Source organism: Cebus imitator, unplaced genomic scaffold (assembly GCF_001604975.1).
Source record: "Cebus imitator isolate Cc_AM_T3 unplaced genomic scaffold, Cebus_imitator-1.0 Scaffold568, whole genome shotgun sequence".
NCBI classification, from domain to species: domain Eukaryota; kingdom Metazoa; phylum Chordata; class Mammalia; order Primates; family Cebidae; genus Cebus; species Cebus imitator.
The window spans coordinates 1,448,533-1,467,207 of NW_016107883.1; the positions used below are offsets into that span (position 1 = coordinate 1,448,533).

General features: G+C 40.5%; 1 protein-coding gene across 1 annotated transcript in view; it reads left to right on the forward strand.

The window, feature by feature from the left end:
• The window catches only part of KALRN (kalirin RhoGEF kinase), a 635,807-nt gene that overhangs the window by 276,822 nt on the left and 340,310 nt on the right, over window positions 1–18,675 (forward strand). Inside the window, exon 11 of the mRNA XM_037734035.1 lies at window positions 13,525–13,716. Coding sequence (XP_037589963.1) covers window positions 13,525–13,716 — 192 coding nt within the window. The remainder of the gene's footprint in view (window positions 1–13,524; window positions 13,717–18,675) is intronic.

Sequence of the window (18,675 nt, forward strand, 5' to 3'; positions counted from 1 at the left end):
TGTATTGTTGAACATTTTGGTCATTTCTGGTGTTCATTTCTAAAACCCACAGTTACTGTATTTAAACTGACAAAGTGTTAAATATTTCACTGTCCTAAGTTCTGAACCATTTCAAGGCAAAAGACTAGATTTCTCTCATGTTGGAATTTCAGCCCAAGCTTTGAGCCCTTCCCTTAGATGAGCGGTTTCAATGGTATATGAGCAGTTTCAATCATAGATGAGTGGTTTCAATGGTAGATGAGTGGCTACAATTAGAGTCACCTGGGGAGCTTTTAAAACTTGTGGCTGCCAGACATTTCCACAACTCCCTCCCCTATCCCATCCTAATTTACATGACCTGGAGCAAAGCCTGGGCACTGCATTGCCCTCCAAGCTCCTTTATCACTTATACCCCTTGGCCCTCAACCCCCAACCTCCTCCCCCTGTCCTGTGAAAACCACAGGATTAGAAGATTCCTTAAAGTTTCTGCATCTGAAGGATTGTCAAAAAAATACTGTGAGCTGGGGCAGTTGTATGATCTTTCTCAATAAGGCTTCCACTGTAGTCTTTTGGTCTAAAACAGTGGTTCTCAACTGGAAGGCAATTTTTGTCTCCCCCTGCTTCTACCCAACCTGGACATCTGACAGTAGCTGGGGACATTTTTGATTATTACATCTGGGAAAGGGGTTGCTATTGGCGTCCTGTGAGTAGATTCCAGGGATGCTGCTAAGCATTTTCCAGTGCACAGGTCAGCCCATGTTTGTTTCCTGTGGCTACTGTAACAAAGCACCACATACCACGTAGATTAAAACAGCAGAAATTTGTTGTCTCACAGTTCTGGAGACTAGAAGTCTGAGATTGCGGTGTTAGCAGGGTTGTTCCTTCTGAGGACTGTGAGGGACAATCTGTTCCAGGACTGTCTCTTAGCTTCTGGTAACTTGCTGGTGGCTTTGCCGTTTCCTGGCATGTGGCTGTACCACTCCAATCTCGGCCTTCATATCACCCTCCCTGTATGTCTGGATCTTAACGTGGATACAGTCAAGATATGAATGAACACCAGTCATACCACATTATGGGCCTACCTTATTTCAGAATGATCTCGTCTTAACTAATTATATCTGCAACAATGTTATTTCCAAATAAGTTTACATTCTAAGGTACTGGGGTTAGAGCTACAGCATAGCTTTTTGCAGGGACAGAATTCAACCCACAAGAGCCCCCAAGCAAAGAATTATCCAATGCAAAATGCTAATGGTGTTACTGTTGAGAAACTCTGTTCCACATAATCTGTGGACCAAGCCCAGAGAGTTCAAGGTAAAACCCAGGGCAAATAGCAGTGTAGTCTAAATGTTTTTGTGTCCTCCAAATGTATATATTGAAACCTAATTCCCAATGTGATTGTATTACGAGGTGGGAACTTTGGGAGGTGATCAGTGCCCTTTTAAAGAGGTCCTAGAAAGCTAGCTAGTCTTCCACCATGTAAGGGCACAATGAGAAGACCATCTATGAACCAGGAGTTGGAGCCCTCACCAGATACGGAATCTGTGGGCACCTTGATCTTGGATTTCTCAGCCTGTAGAACTGTGAGAAATAAATTTGTTATGTATAAGCCACCCATGGTAAAGCATTTGTTATAGCAGCATGAATGGACTAAGCTAGAAAGATCTAGAGTCTGGGAAGGCAGAAAGGGAGGAGAGCATCATCATTAAAAGGGTCAGGGACCTTTGCTCTTACATCAGAGGCTGTGGGCTCCCTACAGATGCATAGAGACATGGAAAACCCTGAGGCCACAAGGATGTATGTGACCAAAACACAGTGAAAGGATTTGAAAGAGCACTGTGGTAGCAGGGATGGAAGCAGCAGTGTGGGCCAAACCCTCTGATTTTATCACTTCATCATCTGACCCACCTTTCCATGTCAGGAACAGCCTTTTCCTCTTTTCCTCCTTTAGGAATGGAACAGGAGAGAAAAACAAATCCACAAGCCCCACAGTTTTCAGCAGTATTTTGAAGCCAACTGTCTTGTCTCTCCAAAGCCCAGTCTTCTCTCTCTCTCACACCCACTCCCTCCCACTGCCAGCCAAACATAGAATATAGAAAACAGGAAAACAGCAATGCTGAAAAGTTACATCTTTTGAGACAGAACATTGCCGTAGGTACATTTCCCCCCAGGACTCTTGAATTGCCAAACCCTGCATCAGGCAGCCTTATTCTGTTCCATGAGGTTGCTGTCTCACCAACTGCTTGTTTCTTTGGCTTCAGGAATTCCATGCAAGAATGAATTTCTGCTGGGACAGGACCACTGGGCATTCTATGTATCCACATCTGAATATTTAAGTCTATCTTCTTCACTTTAAAAATATTTTTGTCCACATTCTTCTGTTGTGGCTACATGTTCCCCTTCATTGTTTTGCTAATTTGAATGAAGTGAGGGTAAGTGACCAGAGGAGTGGAGATTGTGTTATCAAATTCCAGGAATGATGGGTTGTTTCCCACAGCAATATGAATGCCAGTTGGCTACATCCGGGGCCTGCTCAGTGGGAAAAGGAACAAGCCTTCCTCCTCAGTCTTCAGAGCTCTGTGTCTCCATAGCACATGCCTCATTTTGGTCTCCTAACTGCTCATCTATAGATATACTGTTCCTTCTGGTTTGTCTCAGAAAGCAGCTCTGGGCCAGTCTCTGGCCTCTAATCCCCTTACCTTCTGTACTTCTTTCTTTGTGTCCCATTCTAAGCACTAGTCCTGGCTTCCCTAGGCCCAGCTTATAGCCCTGACTCTGCCTTCCACAGCTCCCCATTCCCTAGGGTGCTACGTGGGGAGTGGTCAGGGACAAAGTCTTTCCCTGCTTTATGTTCCAGGCCCCAGAGGGTGACCATGTTTTCTGAAATCTGGCCTGGTCTTTTCTTACAGTCTGGACCTGGTGTTATCTATAAAATTATACCTTGTAACCTGTATTGGCAACCTCTAGGATTGACTTTGCCTTTTAATCCACAAACAAGGTATTTTATTGTTGTTGGATAAAATGTTAATAGTTAATTATAATTATTTCTTTTGCCTTCTTGCCTGAGAGTGACTAGATATTTAGCTTCTAGTTTATAGTCAGGAGTGAATATTTTGAAGGTCCTTTAAAGCAATAATATGTAAATGAAGAGAGTTATTGAGAAAGAAAGAAAAGGGATCAGTGAAAGAGAACACCCCAGCGAAGAACAACTACTGTAATTTTCTCAGACTTTCTAGGTCTGTGTACTTTCCTAAACACATAGACTGTAGGAAAATAAAACTTAAAAAAAAAAGTGGAATTCTAAAAATATGCCTTTATAGGAAAAGGTGCTAAAGCATTTCAGATATTAAGAAAAAGAGTCTCCAGCAAGTAGAGATGTGTGAGAATGGACAGGGTGATGATTACATAGGTAAATGTGATAACGTTCATGTTTAAATCCCCAGAGATAATCTCAGCACCGAAACTACTTGTGTTGGGAGGTATTGACACCTGCAACAGTTATTTTTAGTATCAGTCCCAGTTAGTAACTGAAGATTTATATAGATAGTATTCAAGTTTAAGCAGCATCTGGTCAGGATATTCCTTAGACATTCCTTATTTGGACATAAAGTTGCTCTCATGGAGGCAACTTATTTGTTCCCTTGTTCAGGGTACCTAAGACGATACTTTGCTTTCAGTGGTTGTAATGTGGTGGGTCAAACTATCACTGGTACCCAGCAGTAGTTTCCTCTGTTCCTTCCTACTTCTTCCCACTAAAGACCACTTTGCCATTGCCAGAGTTCATCCCGTTCCCCACTGCAAGAGCCAGCAGATGGAGGGGAAATATATTCCTGGTGTTACAGGATGAAAACTGAAAAACGGTTTTCTATATCACCCTCCTTAATCATAGACAATGTGCTAATATGTCAGTATTATATTTTAAACATATTATGTGCTCAACTGAATTTCATCCTGGGCTCCTAACCTTCATTTACATGGCAAATATATTCCCAGTGCTAAATAGAACTGGGAAATGTGACACCTTACTGCTGACAAGCTGCCAAACTGAAGCATTTTTGGGTTGAGTGACTATTGAAATGAGAGCACTATGCTCATTAGTTGACATAGAAAAGATGAGTAAGATGGACCCTTTCCCTTAAGGTGAATACAATTATCTTTAGAAGACAACATGCACACATAAGAAGTGTATTGCAAAAGAAAAAAAAAAGAGGCTGTTGCACATGTACAATTACAGTGTTGTAATTTAAAAACAAAGGCCTAAGAGTGAATGTAATTCAAAGTAATAAAAAAGCAGAAGAGCTGGAGATTTCACAGTGAGTTCTGGAGAAGAACATGTTTCAGTGAAAAGTACTGAAGGTTATAGTTAGAGGGACTTGGCTTACCATTTTCTAGTTGTAAAACATTGTTTAACCATGTTATGTCTCTGAACTTCAGTTTGCTCATTTGAAAAATGAAATTAATGATACCTATCTTATGATTGATCCCAAAGCTTAGAGATAATGTAGCAGGAGTGGCTGAGAGAAACAGAGCTCTCGAACACCGAATGGGAAGGAAAAGGGGTTTATTACGGCTGGGAGCCAGGCGATGATTTGTCTAAAACCCAGCTCGTTCAACAAAGGAAGATTCTGCCTTTATATAGGCTTACACTCTAGATATTACACATGGAAGAATCTTAGGTTTACAGCCTTAGATATCACGAGTGAAAAGGGTTTTGGATTTACAGCTTTAGGAAACACATGTGTAAAGGTTTCTGGGTTTACAGCTTTAGAAATCACATATGAAAGGGTTTTGCGTTTACAGTTTTAGAAATCACATATGAAAGCGTTTCAGGTTTACAATTTTAGAAATCACATGTGAAAAGGCTGTGGTCTCTGGATGGAGGAGTGGGGTGGGGGTTTGATCTTGTTTTAAGTAAAAACAGTATCCCCAATACCAAGTGTATTATTTACAGGAAGGTGGATCAGGAGGAGCCAGTTGACCTGTTTTTTTTCTTCTGTTGAATGCATTGTGTAAGTCAAGGGGGAGGGGATCCCAGATGCCTGGGTCTCCTTCCTCAATAATGTCAATAAATAGCCTAACACAATGCTTAGCATATTATGGACACCTGGTTAACTGGTGCCGCCTTCTTTGACCTATGGGTTATTTAGAAATGTGTTATTTAGTTTCCAATGATTTGTGAATATTCTTCTGGTGATATTTCTATTATTGATTTCTAATTTAATTGCATTATAGTCAGAGAAAGTATGTTGTATGACTTTCATCTCTTTAAATTTGTTGACTCATTCTATGGCCCAAAATATGGTTTACCTTGGTAAATATTCTGTGAGCACTTGAAAAGAATATGCATTCAGCTGCTGGGGTGGGAATAGGGTGTTCTGTAAATGTCAGTTAGGCCACATTGGTTGAGAGTTTTCAAATCTATGCCCTTACTAATTTCCTATCTACTTGTTCTGTTAATTACTGAGAGGGGGCATTGAAATCTCTAACTATACTTATGGATTTCTCTATTTCTCCTTGTGGGTTTAATCAGTCTTTACATATTTTGAACTTTTGTTGATAGATGCATAAATGTTTAGGATTATTATATCCTCTTGATGAATTTGTGATATTGTGCCAGAATTGCTAGCCTTTGCTTACCGGTAATAACTAAAATAAGCAGCCCAGGATAACTAAGATCTGCGTGTAAACAAATGCTTATCTTGACTTCTGTAAACCACTGAAGTAACAAACAGAATGACAAAAGTCCCCTGGCCCTTGGAATGTCCGGAGACCCCCACCCTCGTCTCCACCCAGGAGGTGAATTACAGAATCCCCTGGCCCTTGGAATGTCCGGAGACCCCCACCCTCGTCTCCACCCAGGAGGTGAATTACAGAATCCCCTGGCCCTTGGAATGTCTGAAACCTTTTCATCCCCATCCCCGCTCCTCACCCCTACTCCCAAGGTGGTTTTTCGGGTATAAAAAGTCTTGGCACCCTCCTTTCGACGCCACAGGTTGGAGAGACGTGAGTCCTCTGTGGTCGCCGGCATAATAAATGACCCTGCAATCTGGCATACTTTTGTCTTGGTGCTAACTTTCTACACTCGATCCAGTACAACAAATTGACCCCTTGATCATTATCAAATGATAGTATTATTCATTTTTTTTCCTGGTAATATTATTCACTCTGCAATTTACTATGCCTGATATTAATATAGCCACCCAGCTTTTTTTGACTAGTGTTATCATGCTACATCTTTTTCTGACCTTTTATTCTTAGCCTACTTGGGTCTTTGTATTTATAGTACATTCCTTGTAAGCAGCATATAATTGGGACTTGCTTTTTTATCTAATCTGACAATCTCTGTCTTTTGATTGTGGTATTTATACAATTTATATTTAACGTGATTGCTGATATGTTTAGATTTAATCTATCATCTTGTTATCTTTTTCTACTTGTTTCATCTCTTGCTTTTCCCCCTTTTTTGATTAATTTAATATTTTTATGATCCCATTTGACTTCCTTTGTTGGCTTATCAACTATAACTCTTTATTATTTTAGTGATTGTCTTAGGGTTTATAGTATTTTAACTTACCACAGTTTAACTTCAAGTGGTATTATATCACTTTACGTATAGTATAGGAACCTTACAATAGTATACTTCCATTCCTCCCTTCCTGGTCTCTGTGCTGTTGTCATATATCTTACTTATACATGTACCATAAATCGCACACTACATTGTTATCATTAGTTTTTAAACAATAAATTATTTTTAAATAGATTCACATAATAAGTGGAAAAAAACTTATTTACCCATGTAGTTAGTATTTCTATTGCACTTGATTCCTGTATATGGATCCATATTTCCATCTAATACAATTTTCTTTCTTTCTGAAGGACTTCTTTTAACATTTCTTTTTTTGCAAATCTGCTAGTGAAGAATTCTTTCATTTTTGTATATCTGCAGAAGTCTTTATTTCACTTTTGCTTTTGAAAATATTTGTGCTGGGCATAGAATTCTAGTTTAAGAGTTTTTTTTTTTTTTTTTTTTAAAGGATGTTGCTCCTCTGCCTTTTTGCTTGCACTGTTTCCAGTAACAAGTCGGCTGTCATCCTTATCTTTGCTCCTCTGTATACAACTTGTGTCTTGTCCTCTGTCTACTTTAAAGATTTTCTTTCCTTTCCCTTTTTTGCCACTTTATTTCACTTTCATGTTCCTGGGTATAGTTTTCTTTGTGTTTCTTGTGTTGAGGGTTTTTTGGGTTTCTTGAATTTAATAGTTTTTGTTGTATTTGAAAACTTTTTGGTCGTTATTTCTTTAGGTATCTTTTTCAATACCCTCCTCTTCTCCTAGGGAATCTCAATTACATGGACATTGGCCTGCCTGAAGATGCTTTATTTAAAAACAATTATTTTTTCTCTCAGTATTTTAAATAGTTACTATTACAGTTTTCAAGTTCAGTCATTTTATCTTTTGCAAAGCCTAACCTACTGTTAAAACAGCCTAATGTTTTTCATCTTTAGAAGTACAAGAGTTTTTAAATTTTTAAAAAACTGTCTTAACTTTCTGAACATATGAAAAACAATTGTAGTAACCAGTTAAAATAGTTATCTGCTAATCTTAACATCTATTTCAGCTCTGGGTCAGTTTTCATTGATCGATTTTTTTCCTTTTCATAGGTGAGATTTTCCTGATTATGTTCATGCCTGGTAATTTTTTACTAGATACCAGACATGAGTTTTACCTTGTTAGTTGTGGATATTTCTGTATTCCTATAAATGATCTTAAGCTTTATTGTGAGACACAATAAAGTTACATGGGAAAAACTGATGTCTTCAGGTCTTTGTCTTAAAATTTATTAGGCAAGACCAGAGCAGTTCTCATTTTAAGTCTACTTATTTGCCTTTCTGACCCTTTTGGGTACTCCATCCAGCATCCCATGAATCATGAGGTTTTCTAGGCTGATTGATAGGAGCAGGTGCTACTTCTAACTGTGTGAATGCCAGGCACTGTTATCTTTAATTCTTTCAGGTGGTTCTTTCTCTGGCCTCAAGTAGTTTCCTCACACATGGATCCTTTGCAGATCTGCCCCAGAGGGTGTAAGGAAGGAAGGTGAAATATATTTGTCAGCTGTAAAGTACTATTCAAATATAAGGTTTTGGGTGTTATCTTGACTGTCGCCCTCCCCAGTGCCTACACTTTTGTGTCTCCTTTGTCTTTAATGTTTATTTATTTTATTCCTTTTATCTCAGTACCTATTGGTTTCAGCCATGCCGGCCTGAAAAAAATGATCACTGTTAGGGGGATTTCCTCCAGGTCCTCTGGTAGTCTAATTCTTCAGTCTACATTGCCTCTTTTGAATTGTAAGGGTGACTTTCAGGCCTCATCCTTCCTTATTCCCAGGGCATAGAGAGCCAACATCCTCACTTCATATTACCAACTGTTGAAAACAGGCGTTTTGAATGAAGAGACCCCACCAAACAGGCTTTGTGTGAGCAAGATAGCTGTTTATTCACCTGGGTCAAGTGGGCTAGGGCAGAAAAGGGCATTAGCAAAGGGCAGTGGGATAGGAGTTGGTTTTATAGGTTTGGGGTGGGCAGTGGAAAGTTACAGAGTAAGATCAGTTACAGTGGTGGGGGTAGGGGCAAGGAGTATACATTACCATAAGTTCCGTTACAATGGCAGGTGGGATAAAAGTATTATAATAACAGTTAAGATGGCAGGGTGGGGTGAGGGGATTGTCTGGGGAAGCTGCACTAGGTGATTAGGGACAATGGCCCATACAGGTAGGGGTGGGGGTGGGAGATGATTAGGCAAGCAGGACTTCAGACTTTCAGGCTCCCCGCTTGCATATGGAGACCTGACACCAGGGAAGTAGGCTCTTGACTCTTGAGTGTTTTTATTAACTCTCCCACTCCTTGCCTTTAAAAAGCATGCTTCCTGCTTCTCTGCTTCAGCCTAGAGAATCTGAAAACATACCTGTATTGCCGAAATTCCTGTATATTTAGAGACAAATTATCCTAGAATGTTCTGTTTCTTCCCTGGGGAGAAAATCTAAAAGTAATGGGCCAAGGTTTTAATAGAGCATTTGGAGTTAGACTTAAGGGCTGAATTATCTAGGGCATCATACCTGGTTGGCACAGTCATGGGGTGTTGGAGAGGGAAGAACAGGAACCACAGCCATCAGTGTGGCCTTTATCTCTGAATCAGGGGCTCTGTCTACCATAGGGCTTACCTGAAAGCTCCAACAGCTGAGGGATCTATACCCCAGCACTCATAACGCATTTTTGGCATATCCATTGAGAAATGTCAATTAGGGATCAAGTCCAAGGCAGAGATTAGGAGGCTGGGAAACCAAAGAATGTCTAGAAACTACGTTCAGAGCAAGGTCAGACTCTGGCCCTGGATCAAAAGCTGTTGTTGATTTGGTCAGAAAGTGAGCAGAAGCCTGTTGTGATCATTGCCCCACTTTGGGGGCATTGACAGGAGCCAAAGTATTGCTTTGGTAATACATTAGTTGATATTCTCCATACACATTCCTATTTTAAGGCTGTTCCAGGAGGTAGGATATACCAATTCAGAGCTGTGCCAGTAGGTAAGATATGCCAAATAAAATTGAACATTGAACATGAATTCTAGGATGTAAGATCTTGTACCAGGTAGTTGATAAGGAGCAAGAGTTGAATATTAAGATGGGTGGAGGTTGATATATTCTTTAATTATTCATTTACTAAATATTTACGGAGTACTTACTAGGTGTCAGGCACTAAGGGAAAGAAATAAAAGACATTATCTGCCCCTAAGCAGATAAGAAAGGTAAACATTTGCACTAGAAAGTGGGAGGTACCATGGAGAGCGTTCGTACAGCTCACTCTAGCAGCCCAGAGGAGGGCATATGAGCTAGCCTTGGGAGAGAAGATGATATGAGGGTGGACTTCCTGGAAGAAGCAGTGTGCTAGCTGGGTCTTAAAGAGTAAATAGAAGATTGAAAGGAAGGGCATCTCAGGCTGAAGAAGAGTATGTGCAAAGGCACAGAGGCAAGATTCAGTGCAGTGTTTAGGGGAATGCAAGTAATTTACTTCATAGGCTGTTTGTTGGGAAGTAATGTGAGGTAAAGCTACAGGGAAAAAGTAGGTGTCAGATGAAGAAGGGCCTGACATACCATGCCAAGACATTTCACCCCAAAGGCAGTGGAAAGCCGCTGAACAGTTTTAAGACAGTTGTGACTGGATCTGAATTTTAGAAGCTCTTTCTACTAATAATGGGGAAGACAGCTGAGCAGAGGCAGAGCTGGAAGCCCAGCTCTAACACTGACCCTATTGCCTTCCCACCTGTCTTTATTGTTCCATTCTCTCTATAAATTCTATCTTTTAGCTTATCCACTGGCTTATCCAACCTGATTTCCTGCCACTCTCCAATTGTAGTTAGGTTAACTCAACTTATTCAAACAGGTCTACTCATTTTTGGCTTGTCTATTCAGCAAACTCTTAGTAAATGCCTATTACATACCATCCACAGTGCTTGGCCTGGGGGACCAAGGATGAATGAGACATAGAACCTGCCTTTAAGGAGCTCACAGACCAGTATGGAGATACCATGGAGACACATTGTTACTATAAAGTAAGGTTATGGCTGTGCAGTGGAATAAATACAGAGTACCCTGGGTGCAAAAAGAAGACAGGCTTGGCTGTGGAAAGCCCTTCTCCCATTCTGCTAAATCCTCCTCATCCTCAGGCTCCTGCTTGTATTTTGTATAGAGGCAGGGTAGTTTAATGGGTTGTTGCTTGGCCTCTGAAGCCCACCAACAGGGTTTTAATCCTGGTTCTGTCACTTACTAGCCATGTAACTTTGGCCAGAAGTTCTTTGTTCCTCAGTTTCTTCATCTGTAAAATGGGTATGATGTCTGCATCAACTTCATAGGTTTATTGCGAGGATTAAAGGAGATAATATGCATGATATCCTTTAGAACAATCCTTTCATGTGTAAAATACTTAATAATTATTAGCTACTATTATTCTCAGTTTTCACTCCTTTTTTTCAGCCTCTATATCATATCGAGAAATTTTAACCCCTATTATCTGTTTGTTGCTTGCCCCAGCTTATGTATTGTCATGTTATTTCTCTCAAGAATGATTTTATTTTTCTTTGAGACAAAATACATTTTATATATATATCTGTACTTTTGGGGCACTTAACAGTATTGGATATGTATTATGGTGATCAGCCATCCCAGTTTTCCCAGGACTGAGATTTCTGGGACACAGGAATTTCTATGCTAAAACCAGGAAAGTCCTGGACAAACTGGGACAAATTGATCAGCTTACATGTAGTAGACACTTCAGTTTGGCTTTTTACTTATTTCTTATTGGACCCAAACCTAATTTGCAAGCAAGCTTTTTGGCTTTGCCACAAATTTTTATTTATTGTCTACAGAATATAAATTTACAATCTCTGGGGGTTTTGGTAGGGAAATCCTGAGATTCTCTAGAATTTGAGGGATTCCTAAAATATCTTTCTCCCATCAGCTGTGGGTGTATATACTAGGAATTGTAGGCAGTCCCATAAGAGCTTTCTTTAACCTGACCCACAGCCCTAGAGGTCTCCCCTTGCCTGTCATTCCCCATGTCTCCCTGCATTTCTGTCATGAGTGGATGACTTCCTTCATCTGCTTTCCAGAATTGACATATCTTGCTTTAACCCAGTGGCAAAACTCATTTCCTCATATGAAGCTGCTGTTTTTACTTGAATTTCTAAGTTGGGGTGAAATGATTTTTGTTTTTAAATCCTGTCTTTCAAGCATTGGGACAATGCAGATGACTTTTTCAACTCACTCTCACCAGCATTGGAACAATGTTTGCCTTGGGAAGTTGCTTTTCAAGCAGCATTCCTTATGGATCCCTGGGGCCTCTCTCCAAATTCCTAGAAGCCAAGACAAGTGTTTGCCTGCCCATCTTCCCCAGGTCCCATGCCAGTACAATCAAGAGGCTGGCTCCACAGCCTCTGAAAGTTTCAACTCTAGAGTCTCAGTTTCCTAGGGCTGTCGTAACAAAGTACCATGAGACTGTGACTTAGATAACAGCAATTTGTTTTCTCACAGTTCTGGAAGCTAGACATTTGAGATCAAAGTGTCAGTATAGTTAGTTCTTTCTTAGGAATATGAGGGAGAAAACTGCTCTGTGCCTTTTTCCAACTTCTGGTAGTTTTCTGGCAGTCTTTAGCATTCTTAGCCTTGTAGATGCATCTCCCAATCTCTTCATTCATCTTCATGTGGCATTCTCCCTGTGTGAATATCTGTCTCTTCACATGGCCTTTTGTTTTTTAAAATAAGGACACCCGTCATATCGGCTTAGGGATCTATCCTGCTGTACTATGACTTGAACTTAATGTAACTAATTACATTTATGATTATCCTGTTTCCAAGGAAGGTCACATTCTGAGATATTGGGGGTTAGGAGTTCAACATGTGAATATGAGTGGGGTGCACAAGTCAGTCCATAACACCCAGGTCTTCAAGTGAGTCTAAAACACTCCTTACAGACAAGCAAACAAAGCACCAGACAGTCATTGCTCATGAATCCATTTCAATTCTCCACTCACTTTGTATTTGATATTGACTGCTCTACTTGTTCGCCACTCTAGAGTTCTGTGCCAACTCTAGGGATACTAAGTAATATAGTTCACCTGAGTCACCAGATCTAAGTCAGGACATATCAGGAGACTTTCAAAATGAGAAGCCTGCTGAGGAAAAGCTGTATCTGTGGCATATAAAGTAGTAACTATTCTAAAGGCAGTGGCTCCCATCCTGATGAATAATAATTACAAGTTAGTTGCCTTTTAAAATGCTTTGGAGAATACCATGATGTGTACAGATGGGGGTTGGACGATTATACGTGCGTATGTGTGCATGCAGTAGCTTATGATGAACAAAATCACCAGATTCCTCCCCAACCTTCCTACAGACATTCCCTGGGCCCACTGGGAGTAGCCTGCATCTCCTCCCTCTGGCTGTGGCCGCTGCCTTCTGTCAGCTCCCTAGAGTTGCTGATCCCTTCCCCTCCAAAGAAATTGCTCTGTTCCAAAAAGATAAATACCAGTAGTTACAGGGAACTTGAGGAAAAAAGCAAAGCGAGTCTCCCAGTTACTGTTTTTCTGCTGTTCTCACATATATATACAGACCGTCTTTGTGGGAGTGCTATTTCTGATCCTGGCAGTTACAGCCTGAGATGTGAGGGCAGTGATGGTTTTTTTTGAGAGCAGGGGATAGGGAGCATCTGGGGTACTGAGATTCTCCAAGTTCTCCCCACTTCTTTCTAGGGACACTGCACCTCTGAGAAATCCCAGGGGTTGATGAGGCACCTAGCTGGTGCCCGCCTGTGCAGAGCAGTCAGGCAGGCTGCTAGCTTGCTGAGAGGCGGCGTGCCAGCTCCGCGTACCGCGCCTCAGTGCCAGATCAGGGAGCTGTCGGCTCAGCGCCCACGCCCTCCACTTCAGCTCAGGGGAGCCCCGGGGTGGGCTGCTGAAAGGCGCAACTGCAACTTGACTTTGTCTCGCTGTTGTTGCTGGCAGAATACGTACACCAATGCGGACAAGCTTCTAGAAGCAGCGGAGCAGTTGGCTCAGACCGGGGAATGTGACCCCGAGGAGATCTACAAGGCAGCTCGACACCTAGAGGTGCGCATCCAAGACTTCGTGCGCAGGGTGGAGCAGCGGAAGCTTCTCCTGGACATGTCTGTCTCCTTCCACACACACACCAAAGAGGTAAGGGGAGCTAGTGGAGAGAGAGCATTCGGTCCTGCCAGGGTCGGGTCGGCTTCCTAGTAAAATGACCCTGAAGGTCTGACCAGGGTCCTGGGTAGTGTTGGGGTTGCTAACCTCTTAACTTTGGTAATATTAACAATTTGTTCCTGATAACCTGCGTTTAGGTCTCTATCAGAATGGGGCAAAATTTCGTCCCATAATATCTAGTGAGGAAAGGGGGTCATGGAGACAGGTGGTTTTGGGGCATCTGCTAGAGCATGCAATCTGCAGCTGGAGAAATGTGGGAATCCCTGATATAGCAATGGTCACGGCAAGAAGAAATGTAAGAGACTCTCTTCCCACTCCACACCTAATTTCTCTTGGTTGCTGTTTCCTTTCAGAAATGAGAGTCTCACAGAACTTTGATCAGATATCTTTGCTATCAGCAAGGAACATGTAGAGTTTACAGATGCATTTTTTTATGTTTTTATTTTTTTAACAGGGGATTTAATCTTCTCTGTGGTGGGGTGATATTAAAGTTGGTCCTCACTGTGCCTGAATATGGAGTAACAGGCATTGAAAGGGGACTCAGATGCCCTCCACCAAGGAACCTGGCTAGGCTTGAAGCCCAACCTGAAAAATTTACCAAGTGAAGAAAGAGGAAGGAAGGATAGCTTATGTTAAGCTGCTGCAAGGGCAGAGGGGCCTCATGGAGAGGAGGATGGTAGCAAACCTATGATTGCTTTTCATTTCTGATTAACATGGGACATGCTGAAATTGAGTAAGTGGCCAGCAAGGAGGCATATTTAGCATCATCTATAATAACACCCTTGGCAGATGAACTCATTAGGTGTACGCATGATTATATCTCCCTTCCCCCAAGGAATTTACTTTAATAGAGTATTAATTAAAGCTTGATTGCTGCTCAGGAAAAAAAAAATAGCCCTACTTAATTAAGTTGAATTTTAATATTAGAAATGCGTTAAGAATCTTAGCTGTTACTGCTTCACAGCCCTTTCTGACACCGAGGGAATGAATGTGAATCATTGCAATGCCTATCAGAGAAAAACATGAAAAGATAATGTTCTCTAAACTGAGATTCCCCCCTCAGAAGAAGGGCTGGCAAGCTCCCTGAAGCTGGCTTTGCTTCCTCTCTGCGGGACCTGCAGCCACTCTCTAATGAGTGTCTATAAAGCAAGGGGATTAGCATTAATCCAAGGTTTCCTGTCTGGTTGTCTGCTTGCTTGTGGCTCACCCAATTCTTAATGAAAGCCTCAGAAACCAAAGTCTTGTGTATTCCCTTTTAATTATGAGCCTGTGGGTGACAGAATGGAGTATGAATGAACAGGAGTCATGTTCCTCATGAGGACTGTGGGGGTGCTGGCTGCACGGAGAGATGGTGGATCAGGTCAGTTTCCATGGAGCTACTACTCCCAAAAGAGTGATCATGGCTTCCAGGAATTCCTCTAGCTACATCTCCCACCGTGTATACACAGAGGTAGAAGGCTGGGATTCTAGACTAGATTCTGCTGCTAAATAACCATGTGAGATTGTACAAGTCACTATGTCCCTGGCCTTGGGTTTCCTTATCTACAAAATTATGCAGTTGGACTTGGTGGCCCTAAGGCCCCTTATGGTTCTAATGTGAATATAAGATTCTATTCTTCTGTTCTTCTTTGTGTTGATAATAAATAATAATATTAATTAAGCTGAAGTAGTATAGGTGATTTACCTAGCCAAAGATTTGGCTTATTGTAAGCATTCAAAATATATTACATAAGTTTTTTAATTGGACACCTACTACTTGCCAGACACACATATCATCTCATGTGACCTTCATGATAATCTTATGGTATAGATTTTATTAAACACATTTTTAAATGGGGAGACTAAGCCTCAAAAAACAACTTGTCTAAGGTTACAGCCTCTCTCAGTAGTACAGCAGAAATTTTACTTGTCTTCCTATTACCTACGCTCTCCTTTTTATCCTTTACTATCTTCTCTTTTCTGTTCTTCCTTCTTTCATTTTTCTTTTTTACATTTATAAACCCCAAATCAGGGGCTTAATGAGGAGGACAGATCTTGGCTGAGAAATATACAGTGTTGCCAGGATTGGGGGTGTGGGAGACAGAAATAGTCAGGGATGAAGTTATTGACTATTGTTTTCCCGGATATCTCTCAAATCTTGCTAAGCTTGGTCCTGTTTGAACCTAAGGCTCGTTTCCTCACTGAAACTCAGCTAGAAAGTCACATTTATGTGAAATACTACTAGAAGGAGTGGTGTGATATAGGGGGCAGGTGAAGAAAGAGAGAGAACTGAAATTTATTTAGCACAAACTATGTGCTAGGCTATCTAGCTGGCTAGTTGGTAGCCATGTTAATTGTCATTTTTAAAAATTCTAGTTTTAGAAATAGGAAAACCAAGGTTCAGAAAAATTAATAATTTGCCCATGGTTTTATAGCTAGTTTGTAGTAAGTATAGAAATTGACCCCAGGTCTTTCTGACTGTAAAGGTCTTTCTTTTCTCTCCTTTACCAAAAAGACTTTTATATAAAGGCTAGTAAACAGAGACTTGAATGATTTTTTTTTTCATCAGAGAATTCATTCAAACAGGAGGCTGTCAGGAAATTGCATAGTCTCTTTCTCCTCAGTCCCAAAGTATGAGAGAAATGTGGAGTAGCTCTGCCTGGATACAAAGGGGTTTATGGTTGTGAGGCTCATTCTATTCAGCACTTCTACAACTCTTAGATCAGACAGATTTTACTTTTTTTCAGGATGGACAGAAAAGCAACATTTTGAGTGGCTGCCACAGAGGAATTGTTCATAGGGGACATGCAGTGGGACTTTGTATCTGCATGTTCCCTCTTGTTCACCTTCCCATCCAAAGTTGCCTGTATGAGGCCCCGTTTAAGTGATTTGCAAGGGAGGGTAAAACTAAGGTGCGTGTGTATACATGCACATACATATATATATGTACATGTATATGTATACCCATGTACATATGCACACATATGTGTACCTACACATGCAAATGTTCCTACACACTAAGTACACCAAGATCTTGGACACCAGGTAGGTCTGATTTCCAGATGCTTTGTCACTTTGGGAGAATTACTCTTAATCTCTGTTACTTTGTAATAATTAAGAGGATGACTATTAAAAAATAAAGTAGTACAATACTGACACTCATTTTTTCCCCAAATTTTTCTTAGTGTTTATTTAAATTAGGCTTAATAAGAAACTTAAAGACTCAACTGAGGCATCATTTTTTTTTCTTGAAATTTTTCCCTGGTGCTTCCAACTTTCACCCAGACAAAAGCAGAGCACTGTGCATACCTCCATCAGTGGTGCCATTGTCACATTGAGCTGTGATTCTCTCCTTCACTAAATTGGGAGTGCTAAATGTGTACTACATAGGTGGCATTAGATGTGTAGACAGAGATACTACTGTGTCTGATACATAGAGATGCTGAATCAATATTTTGATGCTTCTTTTCCTATGAAAAGGAAAAGAAAAAGAAGAAGAAAAAAGAGGGAAGAGCCCTCTTTTTTTTTCAATCATGTTTTAATCTTCTCCAGTTCTTTGACTTGAGCTCTCCATATATTGTAAATAAAGGGGGCTGGGTGGGAAATCTAACTTGCCGATGGGAGCTTTCCTTTAGGGCCTATAAATAGCAGGCAGAAATGGATTATTAGGGAGGCAGAAATGAGCATCCTTGAATAGTCTCATGAAAGAACTCCTGTGGTTTGGTTTTTCCGTACTCTCTTTAGTACCTCTCAGGACTCATCATCTCTCAAACATCACTAAGTGTGCGTCCTACTTGATCCTGAGTCGATTAACTCTTGACTCCTTCCTCTTGACTCTATAGCCAAGCTTCTGGCTTTTTATTCAAGACAGGATTAGTAGTCTATTAGGGAATTCTGAGTTGCCATGGTTGTTTTTCCCTCTTTTTTATTTTTTATTTTTTTTTTAAGACGGGGTTTCACCATGTTGGTCAGGCTGGTCTTAAACTCCCGACCTCAGGCGATCCACCTGTCTTGGCCTCCAAAGTGCTTGGATTACAGGCGTGAGCCACCATGCCCAGCCTCTTACCATGAATAGAGTGGACAGAAGGAAAATCTACTCAGCTTTGCAAAAGTGGCCTTGGATATTGCTGATAAATATTGTTATAGATCATTTCTGCCTCGTTATGTCCATCTTCCTCCTCCTTTCTTTCATTTCTTCATTTCTTCCTTCCTATAATAATTTGATGAGTGTTTGTCTTGGTGCCAGTTGGTAACAGGATGTCATCATAGTCTATAATTTTCATGGAATGAAAGCCCCTTTTGTAGATTTCTAGGTGGGAGCTGAATATCCACCTTCATAAATGATTTAACCCAGACTTCCTATGACTCCCCCGGCTAAAGTTCATAATTTTACTTTTGTCAGCTTTCCATATCAAAAGATTTATTCTAATTAAGATCAGAGAGGAAACAGGAGGAAGATATGAAAAGATAACCTCGCGGCTCATTTCTTCTGCAAATTCAAGTCTGCTTAATCTTATTGGCTTTGTGAATTCTTTATTTATTGTAGGAGCCTAGAGGGTTAAAAATGTCTAACTATTTCATCACAGTGTTAGTCATCATCTTGAATAATTAGAGACCATCTAAATGTTTCACATTGGGTGATTTCATTAAAATCATAGTGCATTTATATAGTAAAATATTACACAGTCATTCTAAATCACATTGCCAAAGGTCATTAATGACATGGGGAAGAGCTTATTGTATAACATATAAAAACTGTATATCCGATATGACCACAATTTCAATAAGACATATAGAATAAGGTCCAGAAGGAAATATACCAAGAATTTAAGAATGTTATGAAAAGCCCCTTTTGTAGATTTAACCTTTTGGCAATTTTTTTTCTGTTTTTCAAGTTTTTTTCAATGATATTTTAAATTTATAATCAGGGACAATCCAATAAATGTTCTTTTT